Source organism: Euprymna scolopes, chromosome 16 (assembly GCF_053919585.1).
Source record: "Euprymna scolopes isolate OS-2025 chromosome 16, ASM5391958v1, whole genome shotgun sequence".
NCBI lineage: Eukaryota > Metazoa > Mollusca > Cephalopoda > Sepiida > Sepiolidae > Euprymna > Euprymna scolopes.
Genome location: NC_136497.1, coordinates 42,427,037 through 42,441,168, shown reverse-complemented (window position 1 = coordinate 42,441,168; position 14,132 = coordinate 42,427,037). Strand labels below are relative to the sequence as shown.

At 31.7% G+C, this 14,132-nt stretch overlaps 1 protein-coding gene across 49 annotated transcripts in view; it reads left to right on the top strand.

The window, feature by feature from the left end:
- LOC145295927 (tudor domain-containing protein 7-like) overlaps window positions 1-14,132 on the top strand; it is a 336,149-nt gene that overhangs the window by 210,886 nt on the left and 111,131 nt on the right. For 29 of the 49 annotated variants that reach the window (XM_080141773.1, XM_080141753.1, XM_080141797.1 and 26 more), the window contains one exon: window positions 54-89. The exons of the other annotated variants lie outside the window; for them this stretch is intronic. In XM_080141773.1, coding sequence (XP_079997899.1) covers window positions 54-89 — 36 coding nt within the window. The remainder of the gene's footprint in view (window positions 1-53; window positions 90-14,132) is intronic. 49 annotated transcript variants of the gene reach the window in all.

Here is a 14,132-nt window from a genome sequence, read left to right as displayed (position 1 = left end):
TTGGTTTTCATGGTTAAAAACAAAGCCAGATATTTTTCTGATCCATTTTTCAGGACATCCAATAACTCGTACTCCTTTTGCGACTACAGGTAAGATTTACACGAACTAAGGAATTTTTTTGATTATGAATTCTAATTTACACCATTTATGGATGCACTCCTAGTCCAGTATCACTTGTCTTGCATTTTAACTGGTAAAAATTTCAAACTTTTATTGTTATACTAATATTGAAACAATCAACTCCCTAAATAGCTGTTAAATTTTATCGACTAGTTTTGTCTGATTTTTCCAGCTGTGACAGCAAATTAATCCACTGTTATTTTGTCTGATTTTTGCAGATTTTTGCAAATATTTGTTTTCTTATTTTTGTGGATTAAATTTTATTTTTGTTACTAATTTGTCTGAATTTTGAAAATTTAGAAAATATTTTTTCTAGTTTGCTAATATTAACTTAATATCAAATAAAACACTGTTTAATAAACATGAAATTTAAATATTACAAATTAAATATAAATACATATCTAATATAGAATATATGCGAAGAATGTATCTTTAATGGAAGAGCATGTTGCGACCTGGACTGGGTGAGGAGTATGATAAAGGGACTGTGTTCTGAGTCATAAAAATTAGAATAATTAGAAGCAAATCTGCAAAAATCAGAAATTAATATGGTTAATTAATTTGCTCTTTTCTGCTTGGAATATCAGACAAAATTAGTCAAAATTTGGCAGCCATTTTGTGAAGTACTCTGTTTAATATAACCTTTTATTTTTAGTACAAAACTGACCTACTATCTATGTTCTTGATAAACGTTTGGATATTAATTTGCCACCTTCAAAACAAGGGTCATTCATTACATATGCTGAAGCTTTCCTTGTTTCAAAAACAAATTTTGTGTAATGGGTGAAAACTATCTTTTAAAAAGTCAGCCATACAAGTATATATGGTAGTATCCTTAAGCATGGACAACAAAACCTGAACAATATGTTGCTATATATATATATATATATATATATATATATATATATAAAGAAAATTTCTAGTTGGAAATGTTCAGAATGTTACAAAATACGACTGAAGAAGGCTGTAGTTTCCAGTGAATATGATAAAAATGCACTTAACGAGCACCACTAAATCATACATTTATAACAGCTGATTTTTTTTCTTCCTTGTTAATTAACTCCTCCTATAAATGTAAACTCTCATTCTCCTATTATTAATTGAGGTTCAATATCTGTTTGGCTGAAGTGGAAACTATATTATGATTAATCTTTTTTTTTTTATTATTACATTTTCACCTCAAACAAGGCACATTGCCACTTTGTTGTAGGGGGCTACTATCAGGGACATAGGCATCAGAGGTACTGTGTAGGGAGTTGGGTAGCAAGATGTCGGTTCACGTTGCACTTGAACTTCTGCATGTCAGTACAGTTAGGGAAACAGGGACTCGGAAGGGAATTCCAAAGTCTAGCTGTTCTGGGGAAGAAACTACTAGAGTAGAAGACTCTCTTACATCTAGGGATCTTTACTGTGAAGGGGTGGGATTTAGCTGCTTGTCGGGTTTGTCAGGGGTATTTATGTTGAGGGGGCACAAGTGGTTGCAGTTCGTCAGAGCATTCTCCGTTAAAGTACTTGCAGAACAGGCAGAGGGATGCAACATTTCGTCGATGGGACAGAGGCTGAAGTTTAGATGATAGTTCAGGACCTATCAGATTGGTGACTCTCTTTTGAACCTTGTCTAGGAGTGAGAGACTAGTGGCAGATGCACCAGCCCAAATATGACAACAATACTCCATACATGGGCGAATGATGGCCTTATAGAGGTATAGGATACTTTCGGGCGTTTGTATCTTTCTAGCACGGTAGAGAGAACCTACCTTCTTCGCAGCGGTCCGTGCAATGTTCTCAATGTAATTGTTCCAACTCATGTTTCCTGTGAGTGTTAGGCCGAGGAATTTAAAAGATGTATTTTCAGATAAAGAATCATTGGCCATTGCTATTGGTGGTAGAGAAAGTTTCTTGTATTTATTGAAAGAAACGAGTTTAGTCTTGGCAGCATTGAATGTGACCATCCATTTATGTCCCCATTCCACTACAGATCGGAGGTCATCCTCTAGTGTTTCTGCCATTTCCTTAGATATGTGTTAATTTGTTTTCCTGTCATGTCTGTTATAGAGTGTGGTGTCGTCAGCATATATACCCCTCTCAGAGGCAATTTTGTCAGGGAGGTCATTTATTAATCTATATATATAAAAATGTAATTCTTAGTTCATTCAAAGTCGATAAAACCATATTTCTACATTACCAATTTAATTGAAATTTTTAGAAAATTTATATCTAAAGTCACGGAATGTTTGCATGTTATTAAAATAAATTAAGATCGTTTAGATCGCAAATTATAAAAATATATTAATTAAAATAAAATATTTTTCCTAACTGCGAGACTGTCCGCCATTTCATTTCCGGTAGAAATGAGCCTTTCACGTGCACCACATGTTGACGATTTTCGAATTACATTTAACTATCTAATTACTAGATGGGTAAAAAAAAAAAAAATTCCCTATTTTTTAAATTATATATATATTTTTTTTTTGTACTTTAACTTTACAATTGAATAAAAAAAACATAAAACTTTAATTAAACTTAGAAATACGATTTAAAAAATAGCGCGGATCAGTAAGTGCACTAGCACCATTTGTTTATCTTAATTTTTTATTTTTAAAAGCTTTCCGGGCGAAGCCTACCTAAAATAAATTTGTCTAATTCTTAATTTCTTATGTTATTGAAAAAAAATTTTAAAAATAGCATCTCGGAATTTTGATAAAATTTTCCATTAAGGCCCGTCTCACGTTCGTATACAACAAAATACTTTTTTGGGTGGCCGTTGAGTTCCATAGCGACCAGCAGACTTAAAATAGCGCGGATCGGTAAGTACACTAGCACCATTTGTTTATCTTAATTTTTTATTTTTAAAAGCTTTCCTGGCGAAGCCTACCTAAAATATATTTGTCTAATTATTAATTTCTTATGTTATTGGAAAAAAAAAAAAAGTTAAATATGTGAATAACTCCACCCTCGAAAATTCCTTTAAATTTAAAAAAAAAAAAAAAATTTTTTTTTTTTACACAGTGATCACCACTTATCAAGGCCTGGAAGCCACTCAGGGATAAGGGTTATTGCAAGTACATTACGTTAGTGTGGAGATTTGATGAAGTGTTTACTTAAGGGGGCGGTTCATTAGGAATTTGTCAACATTGGACTTGAAGACATCCAAGTTGTAGTCCGGTGGGAAGCAGGCAGACGGAACAGAGTTCCACAGGCGTGCAGTTCTAATAAAGAAGCTCCGAAGAAGGTTTTCGGGGTCGCTGAAAACGAAAATAACGTTTATAATTAAGGCAAGCGAGTAGTTTCCAAGATATGAAGAAATGTTAGTTTAAAAAAGTGGAGGATCACTTTTCCATAATAATTTAACGTAAAATGATCACTCACTTTGTGGCCATGATTATTTTTTTTGGGGGGGGGGACTTTCTTTCTACCCTTGGAAAATCCTTTAAAATTACCTGTTTAAGTGGGTTGGAGGGGCGGGGGGTGTTTTGGCGGCCGCGGCCGCCTCGCCTCCACCACCTCCCCCCAAATGTAAACAGAATTTTTGTAAAATATTAAACAGTTCTTCTGTTCAATTAATGTCGGCACGTTACTTATGTTAAAACAGTTAAACTGCATAAGCACCTATTAAAAAATCTATGCAAATTCTATAATTGAATATCCCCCTCCAAAAAAAGAACGAAAAGCAAACCGGCAATTCCCCCCTAAAAAAAAAATACCAGTGAGTGCGTTTCTTCACATCTTGGAAACTACGTGTTTACTGGAATTTTAAAGGATTTTCCGAGGGTAGAAAGAAAGTCCCCCAAAAAAAATCGTGGCCACATAGTAGGTAATTTTACGTTAAATTATGATAGAAAAGTGATCTCCCACTTTTTTAGAATTAATATTTCTTCATACCTTGGAAACTACTAATTTGTTGTAATTTTAAACGTTATTTCCATTTTCAGCGACCCCTGAAAACCTTTAAGAGTTGTAATTTTAAAGGAATTTTCGAGGGTGGAGTAATTCTTCATATTTACCAAAAAAAAAAAAAAAAAAAAAATAGCATCTTGGAATTTTGATAAAATTTTCCATTTTCTCACGTTCGTATATAACAAAATACTTTTTTGGGTGGCCGTTGAGTTCCATGGCGACCAGCAGACTTATCCGCTCATGTAAATTAAAAATGTTTGTAAGTGAGAAATTATCAATAAACGGTTTAGTTACTTTTTTTTTTATACTTCATGAAAAGTATGTGAGAAATTATTAATAAATGTTTAGTAACTTTTTCCTTTTATTATTCTAAAGGAGTAAAACTTTTTTTTTAATCATGAAAAGAGTTAAGCCAACGTAAATAAATAAATGAATAAATGTTTGTACATGTGACAGATTATCAATAAATGGTTTAGTTACTTTTTTTTTTATTATTTATGAAAAGAGTTAAGCCAACGTAAGTAATGTTTGTAAAAGTGCCAAAGCAACGTAAGTAAATAAATAACGAAAATATTACGTGCGCATGCGTTAGCCTTGACTGAGGGGGGAGGGGGCTAAGGAACGACCATTAAATAAGTCGCCATGGAACTCGACGCCTAAGGAGTATCAAAATAGTTTTCATGATATTAAATTTCTTTTCCGAAAAGTGGGGGATCACTTTTCCATCTAAATTAAGCTTAAAATGGGCACCCACTTTCTGGCCACCTGAGGAAGGGAGGCATTTATTTTCGTGTTTATTGGCTTAAAGATTTTTTTGACAAGACAGTTTGGTACGCGAGTGCATATTTAACAGCCTTCATTTATGCTCGCGTGTAGCGTAAACAAAGGCTACGTTTGTGAAATGGAAAATAATCCCAGAGTTCAGGGGTTATTACCATGCAAAAACAAAAAACTTTTTAGCCAAGAAACACATGAAAAATTTTTTAAAATCGCATCCATTTTTTTCTATCGAATTCATTTGCTGTTTTTATTGAAAACTATTTTCTCCCGGATTTTTGATAAAATTTTCCATAAATGGCCGTGCATCTCACGTTCGTATATAACAAAAGTTGTTTTTGTAGATTTCGGTGTGCTAAAAACGAATCTGCAAACTGTTTCCGTCACAAAAAAATAGTTTTTATGATATGAAGAAATTACTTTTTCGAAAAGTAGGCGATCACTTTTCCATGTAAATTTAACTTAAAATAAGCACCCACTTTCCGGCCACCTGAAGGGGGGGGGGATTTTTTCCCCATGTTTATTGACTAAACAGAAGGCTACGGCTGTGAAATGGAAAATAGTCCCAGAGTTCAGGGGGTTATTTCCATGCAAAAGAAATCAAACAAAAAACTTGTTAGCCAGAAACGCACAGAAAAATGTCCCTCTCTCAGGTGGCCAGAAAGTGGGTGCTCATTCTAAGTTAAATTTACATTGAAAAGTGATCACCCACTTTTCATAAAAGTAATTTCTTCATATCATGAAAACTTTCTTTTTGCGACGGAAACGGTTTGCAGATTCGTTTTTTTTACACCAAAATCTACAATAAAATATTTCGTTATATACGAACATGAGACGGGCCTTAAAGTAAAATAATACCGGGTTTTTGGGGCAGATTTGCTGTTTAGTTGTGTAAATATCCTCAAACCAGGTAATCACTAAAAGGGACTCTTAAGTCGTCACCTGTATCGAGCAAAAGTTTAAAACCACTGATTATATGTCAGCCTACGTCACAGTAACATATATTGAGTGAGTTCCTAACAGTATTTGTATAGTTTTTTAGTTTAAACTCATTTTCCCAAAATTTCCCCAAACTTAATGCGTTCGATACAGTCTGCAGCCATTTGAATTTTTCAAATATACCGATAAACACTGCATGTTTTTGAACCGATTAAACATTATATATTACATAAAAACACTACAATCTTATCCAGTTAGGTAGAACATTTACTTTTCTTGCCTTTGATAACATTTATTTGTTATATATTTATTTTTTGACAACTTCTTTGTATCTGTGTTTAGTAATACAAACCCTTTTCATTTAATGTAACGTTTAGTTGGCTCGAAAGACAATGTTTATCAGTGTATTTGAAAGATACAAATGGTGGCGGACACTGTTGATTACTTTAAGTTAGAGAAAGTGAGTTAAAACTAAAAAAACTATACAAAATACTGTCACAAACCCACCGATTATGTCAGCCTATGTCATGGTAACATATATTCGGTGGGTTTTTGACACTGTATTGTATAGTTTTTAGTTTTCAACTTACTTTCCCAACTTAACGTATTCAACAGTGTCTGCAACCATTTCTGTTTTTCGAGCGGATTAAACATTTTACATTACATAAAAACAATAAACAATTATCCAGTTAGGTAAAAACGTAACTTACCTTACCTTTGCTTTCATTTATTTGTTTTTGGACACTTTTTCGAATCTGTGTATAGTACCCCCCCCCCCATCACTCAAATATTAATTACTAACTCACATTTTTGTATACAGGAAAAAAACAAAAAAACATTTAGCGTTTCAACATTTTTGCTATGTTCAGCTTTATCCACTGATTGTTGGTCGAGCCCAAGCCATCATTGACGGTAATCTCAAGGATCAGGATTCAATTCTGCAAGAGTACCAGTTTTTTTCATTTTTGCTTTTTTTAAAAATTTTGGAGTGGATTGCTGTACTAAGAATATAAGAAACATGCATTTTCTCTTTTTATTAGAATTTTCCATTACACACAATTGAGCCACAGCAACTCGTGGCAGGGTACAGCTAGTATTAGGAATAACAGAGGTCCAAGGATAGACTCCTGAGGCACTCCCGCATTTATATCATATTGTTTAGATTTACGACCATCGAGGACAACCTGGATTTTTCTCTTATCTAAGAAGGATTTTAATTAGTATTCTTCTAGTGATACCATATGATCTGATTTTCCTGAGAAGCCCTTCATGCCATACCCTGTCAAAAGCCTTAGATATATCTAGAGCTACCACTCTACCCTCCCCCGCTTTGTCCAGTGAATGGTATATATGTTCTGAGATTACAGTTAGGATGTTTGCTGTGGAACGGGCTTGCCTAAATCCATATTGTTTGTCAATCAGAAGTTTAGCATTTTTGGTGGACTAGAGCTTGGTTAAATATGGTCTCAAATATTTTGGCGAAAAGTGGGAGGAGGCTAATGGAGCGATAATTTACTGGGCCAGTTCTTTCACCAGAATTCTTGAAAACTGGTACTACAGAAGCAGTTTTCCTGTACAAACACAGCCGACAAACTGAAATCAGGTAACTCTCATTAATCAACTAGCCATGCTTGTGATATTATACAGCTTTGGTATTGTTGATTGACCACAAAAGGACATAAACAGGCTAAAAACTACCTTGCAAATATATCTGGTGGATGAAGTGCAAGCGACATTTAAACAATTGCATTTAAAGGGATTGTTAGAATCATAAAAAGATATCTCAATTAGAATGGATGAAATAGCAGGTGAATATCTGGCATCATTTTATACAAGACTGTCTTACAAAATCAGAAAACAAGCCTGCTATGGTAATTGCCCAAAAGAGTTTCCATTGCAAAGAACTGGAAGAAGTATTTTCGGAATAAATTCAACCAAAAATACATGAATAAGGAAGGCTCTATAGACTAGCTAAAAAGAGGATTGCTTCATTGTGATTAGGAGAGGATTATAATGGCTGCCCAAGATCAAAACTTGAACAATGCTTTTTAAATGAGTGGTCTCAACAATGACAACAAATGCAGGTTATGCAACACAAAAGTAGAGAGTGTGAGCCACCTGACATCCAGCTGTAAGGATCTGCTGGTGGACAGCTGCTACACAATGTGACACGACGGAGCATGTAAATATCTCTACTGGACCAACTTTAAAAAGTCCAATATCAAATGCAGTAGCAAGTTTTGAGAACATATACCAGAAATAAAAGTTGGAAATAAGTCATACACCATCCACTATGACTATGTGATTCCTACAACTATTTATCTAGAAAACATCACTATTAAACCTGTCATAGTGATAAAGGACAAAAAAAAAAGAGAAAGAAACAACCTTAGAAGTTAGTGTCCTCAATGATGCTGGGTTAAACGGAGTTGAATGAAAACATAGTAAAATATCAAGGTGTTATTCTACATCATGGAAAGAAACTGTAATCTTCAGATCTTAATCATTCCAGTAATTATAGGAGCAATGGGACTAATGAAAAAGAATTAAAAAAAAAAAAAAAATACTTGGCATCTGTTCTGTTATGAGACCATCGTTCTAAGCATTACTTATTAGTTCTTCCGGGGGGGGGGGGTAGTATGGAATCTGTTATGATTCCATCCTTTCAGATATTACCTCCTGGATTTGGGTGGGTGAGGGAGTTGATGCAATATCTATTCTGTGTTCATGATACCATCCTCCTAGGTATTACCTTCTCTTTTTTGGAGTTATAGTGCTTGTGTCATGATACCATCCTTCCAAGCATTCTTCTCTTTGGAGGAGGCAGTGTAGCATATGTTCGTTCATCATATATTCTTTTAGGCTATAAAAATATGCAACTGAGGGTAGCATATATTTGCTAGTATTAATAAGGAATAAATTGATTTTTACAAAAATATTGTATATATGTAAATTTCAATGTGATAATGCATAAATATTGACTATTTTGTTTGTGCCTACTTTTGCCAGTAGCAGCAGCTTCACAAGGATCATTTTGAAATAAACTAAATGTCCAGCCCTAAAAATCTTAGAGAATTCTTTAAAGATTAAAATCGTTTTTCTAAAAGTTCTTACTAGAGTTGGATAATAACTCTCAACTGCAGCGAAATGACAAATTCATGATTAGACAGATTTAAAAATGTGAAATTGGAACAAACTCAACGTGTTAGGTAAGAAGATTTGTTGAAAGCACTACATTTTCCCAGAAATAGAGATTATCGTAAAGGCAAATCTGTTATGCTGACATAGTCATGTGCAATATTCATCCTTTTGGGTAAACTGTTGCAAAAACATAAAGGTTTTGAATCATAGGAAAGTGTTCAGAGTGAAATTCTGAGATAGTTGACTCACTGAATTATAAGGATTGAAGTATGACACCTGAACAAGCGAAAAGTGATATTAAATGAATAGGAGTTGTTTTCCATGATAGAAAGAGAGAGTATATTTTAATTTTAGTATCGGGTTACTTTTTCTATTTTTTCCTTTATATCTCAATTTCAGAATCGACTTATTCTTTTTTTATAAGAAAGACCGGTTGTTATGGTTTATTATTCCACCTCTTATTGAATTATGCTGCAGTTTCAATAACTTTGTTATTGAATCATTATCTTATTTAAGGAATTAACTGTTACAATGAAACTTCTGATTTATTTTCAACAATAAACTCTTAAAACTACTGCAATGAAACATTTCATGGAAGATTTATGAAGAATAAAACTTTAAATCTTTCTCTTCTAATTCTTTTTTTTTTGGTGGGGATGAGGTTAGAAAACGGTAGAAAACAATGAAAGTAAGGGGTTTATGCTATGAAGTAAGTTAACCATGTGCTCTTTTGACGTGAAATAGTATTTTTAATCATTTCTTTCTAAAGACAAATATGAAAAATTTGATTGAATAAAGCAAAGCTAAAAATACAAATTATGATAGATGTATTTAGAATTTATATTGTAAATAGGCGTAAAATACTGTTTTAATTTTAGAGTTATTTGAATATAAAAAAAAAAAATATAGTGTACAAAAAGTAAAAGTTACAATTTATGTTGCTTTGTATTTTATTGAGGGGGATTATACCATGAATAAAAAGTTTTATAGAATTATTTTCAAAATGAAAGCATACCATGCAAAAAGAACATACACTGTTAAGTAGATGTATTTAATATTTGATCAAGGTAAATTTTATCAATTAATATTACAACCAACATTTTTCTTCACACCTGACTTCGAAATGGATAAACAGAAAAAACAACATAGAAATAATTTTTTCAGTGGAAATAGAAAACATTGTATTTTCAAATATGCCATATACAAGATCTGTCTTGTCATCTATATAAGAAAATAAAGCCGATTTTCCTCTTATTTCATTAACTATTATAGCTTTAGAACCAAAATCGTTATATCATTATCTGTACCATCATCTGCTTAGGCCAGTTCCTTATATGTATTTTCCAAAAATGTGTTCATTCAGGTTTCTTTCAAAAATACATTTTTTTTTGTAAGCTGCTTCTCTTGACTATGTCTTTTACAGTGGAGGTCATAGCCATTTTCACTCTCATGCTATTATCTATTCTCACAGCCTCCACATTAACGACTTAATAGGTTAAAAATAATTGCAATTATTTCATCTTTTCCTTATATTTCTTTATACTACCCTAGATTTTCAATCTAAATAACAAACATTTTCTAGAAATATACTTTCATTCTTCCCAGTGTTTTGAGTGTATTTGCAGAAGAAAAGTATACCTGGATTGACTGTCAAATACACAGGCTTTTATTCATAGTCAACACATTCTTTTATGATTCCTATCTCGTTTCTTATCATATTCTTCCTTTGACACCAAAAACATTAATCATTTATTCAGATTTAAACATTAAATTCTGTCAAGCGTTCTGACTGCCTATTTTATATATTTTCCAGATTGTCGGAATATGGCAATCAATAAACAGTTTGTCATCTGTATTGAACATTTTCAAAATGCTGATTTTTGCATGATGCCTTTGACATAAATAAATTAAGAGTTTGTTTTCTTGTGAAACTTAGAATTACATTTCTTTCTTATTTCAATTATTGACTTCAACACAAAGTATTTTTTTAAAACATTTAATTTGATACCTGAATTTTTTATCACTCACCAACTGAAATGCAAATATATATATATATATATATATACATTTTGTGTAATATATAATTTCTTTTTCTTTTTTTGATTTGAAATGTAAACAAATAGGTTTCTGAGATTTATAATTTTCCATTCTCATAAAAATAGTGATTAAATTTTTATATATTTTTGTTCTATCTTGCACCCAAATGTTGATAAAATTCAATTTTATTAAAATTGGGACAGCTTTTCCATTGCTTTCTTGGTATGATAATAATATCACCATACCAAATGGTTTCTGTTTTAACTAAATTTTTTCCATTGCTATCTTGGTATGATAATAATATCACCATACCAAATGGTTTCTGTTTTAACTAAATTTTTTCCATTGCTATCTTGGTATGATAATAATATCACTATACCAAATGGTTTCTGTTTTAACTAAATTTTTTCCATTGCTTTCTTGGTATGATAATAATAACACTATACCAAACGGTTTCTGTTTTAACTAAATTTTTTCCATTGCTATCTTGGTATGATAATAATATCACTATACCAAATGGTTTCTGTTTTAACTAAATTTTTTCCATTGCTTTCTTGGTATGATAATAATAACACTATACCAAATGGTTTCTGTTTTAACTAAATTTTTTCCATCTACTATCCTATGTACAAGTGAAACTGGAAAATTTGTTTTTCAGTTAAATCGCATCTCTCGAGTTCTAAAGCTTGATTACAACTTAATAATATTAATGTAACAATGCAGACATATGTATGCATATGGAGTGACATCACTGTAAGGAAAAAGACTATAAAAAGGAGAGAGAGCATGTTAGAGGAATGATCATATGATTGACGTCATAGCCGTAACGAGAAATCACACATTGCGAGAGAATAAGGAAATAAATGTTGTTACAAAAAAGTGAGTTCTGAGTCATTCTTTGTCTTGGTCTCCTTTGCGAAATAGACTGCATACAACATATGGGTCCTGTGTGTCAACGTGTGTACAACGTTACAATAATATAATAATCCAATATAAAGCTGTCAGATTTTCAAAGTCAAACTCAAATAGCAACGTTTGACATATTAAAAATTGATTTGACGATTATAATTTTTCTTATTTTGTTTTTCTTCCATTGTTATTAGTACATAGCTTATTCCGCTTCATTTTTTTTTTTTTTTCGAAAGTGCTTATTTTGGCTAAGAAAAATGTTAATGAGACATTTTCCCTTATTCATTGAAATAAAAGCATGAGCTTGCATCTTTTAGAAGAAAAAAATTGACATTTACCTATTTATGATTTAATCTGTTATTTCTAATTAAATGATTTATTTTAAAAATTGTTTATAATAATCCCAAGTAAAATGTTATGTTTTAAAGACACTCGGCCTCTCACTTTATTCATAACAACCGGATCACTGACACCATCTTGGAAACAGTAAAATGCTTAAACTGTCTGCATTTTACTGATATTTTCATTTCTCACCTTTTTTCTTTTTTCTGCATATATATTTACTTGATTTCAGTAATTTTTTTAATATGTTATATTTGTACACATTAGCTTATATGATGAATTCTTTTCCTTGTCATGCAAAAATATCTAAGAGCATGGTTTATTTTTAAACATTAAAGAGAAATTATCGAGTGCGATTATACTGATTTCTCTTTCTTGGGTTCTTAAAAAAATATGAAGCATGTGATTTCAAGCTAAATTACTCATTTTTATTTTGTTACTATTAATCAATTGGTATCAAATATTAAAACCTTTTTAAAAACTTGTATTTTACAAAATAATGTTGTTACAAAATTATTTTAAAGTCATTTGAAACCATTTTTTATTTTTATTTTACTCCTGACCAACACAGGTTGTGTACAGCTAGTAGTTATAATTGCATGTATAAAATCTCTATTGAAAACTATCTGCATACAATTAAATCGGATATTTTGCTTGCTTGTCACCCTGCACATTTCATTTGTACATTAATTTTTTTTTAGATAGTTTGTGATAAGTAGTGGGAAGAGATAAATTAAATCAATGATTGAGAGAAAAAAATGATTATTAACCAGTATAAAACACTTAATTACAAAATGGATCATGTCATGAAAGATGAATGGTAGCTTTTTGCAAATGTTGGAAAAAATAAAGCCTATCATTTAATGCCATCCATTTTTAATTATGAATGAAAATAAGATAAAAAATACAAGCGATGGTTGACATTATGATTATTTGAAAAGGAAAACAATTTATAAAATAATGTTAATCAACGTTTCGTCCCTATTTCCGGGGACATCATCAGGATTTTCGAGGTAAAAATGTAGAAGAAAATGATCATAAATGTTCACTCGCATGTGATTTAGGATCATTTTCTTCTACATTTTTACCTCGAAAATCTTGATGATGTCCCCTGAAATAGGGACGAAACGTTGATTAACATTATTTTATAAATTCTCGATTTTCCTTTTGAAATAATCAATATATATATATATATGAGGAGAGAAGAGAAGGTTTATTACGGTATTCTAAGACTCATAAGTTCTTGTGTTTGTTTGACAGTAACAGTCATAACTGATGGCTTCTGTTGATCTATGTACTGCTAAAACTTTGTGAGTCAGAAGTCGTCTATATGCACAGTGACTATATATATATATATATATATATATATGTAGTAATACACACGGACGAAAAAACGCTTTGGATAATCACAGATTTCAAGGTAGTTCTACTAAAACAGCCATATTTTTTAAACTAAAGCACTTCAAGTCTTCAAATTACTACTGTTTTGTTCGGAAATGAATATACTTTCAAATGAATTAATAAATATGAATGTACATTATATATTTTAAGAGTTTTAAGCAAATAAAGTGATAAAAATGTGAACGTCATAAAATGGCGTTTTCGGTAAGGTTTTGTAATGACCCCCCCCTGTTTTCTAAAGGTCCGTACCGTGGTTGTATGAAGAATTTCGTCATGAAGTTTGGGAACCAATCAGTAGAGGTGTTAATCTTAATACTGTCAAGTGTCCGAAATATTTTTGACCATTTCTTTTTTTGTCGTGTTAAAAATAAGACTTTAATATGACGAGTATCGAACATTTTGAAAAAGAAATTCTTCGGACACCCAGTAGTAAGTAAATCAATCTTTTTACTATCTTTATCAATTAAAAGTATTATTTTATGTTGAGTAGGACCGCGGTAATTGATAATTTAAAAGGACCTACCCGAAAAAAAAATTGTTTCTATTTCTCGAATTTGGTCAAATGAAGT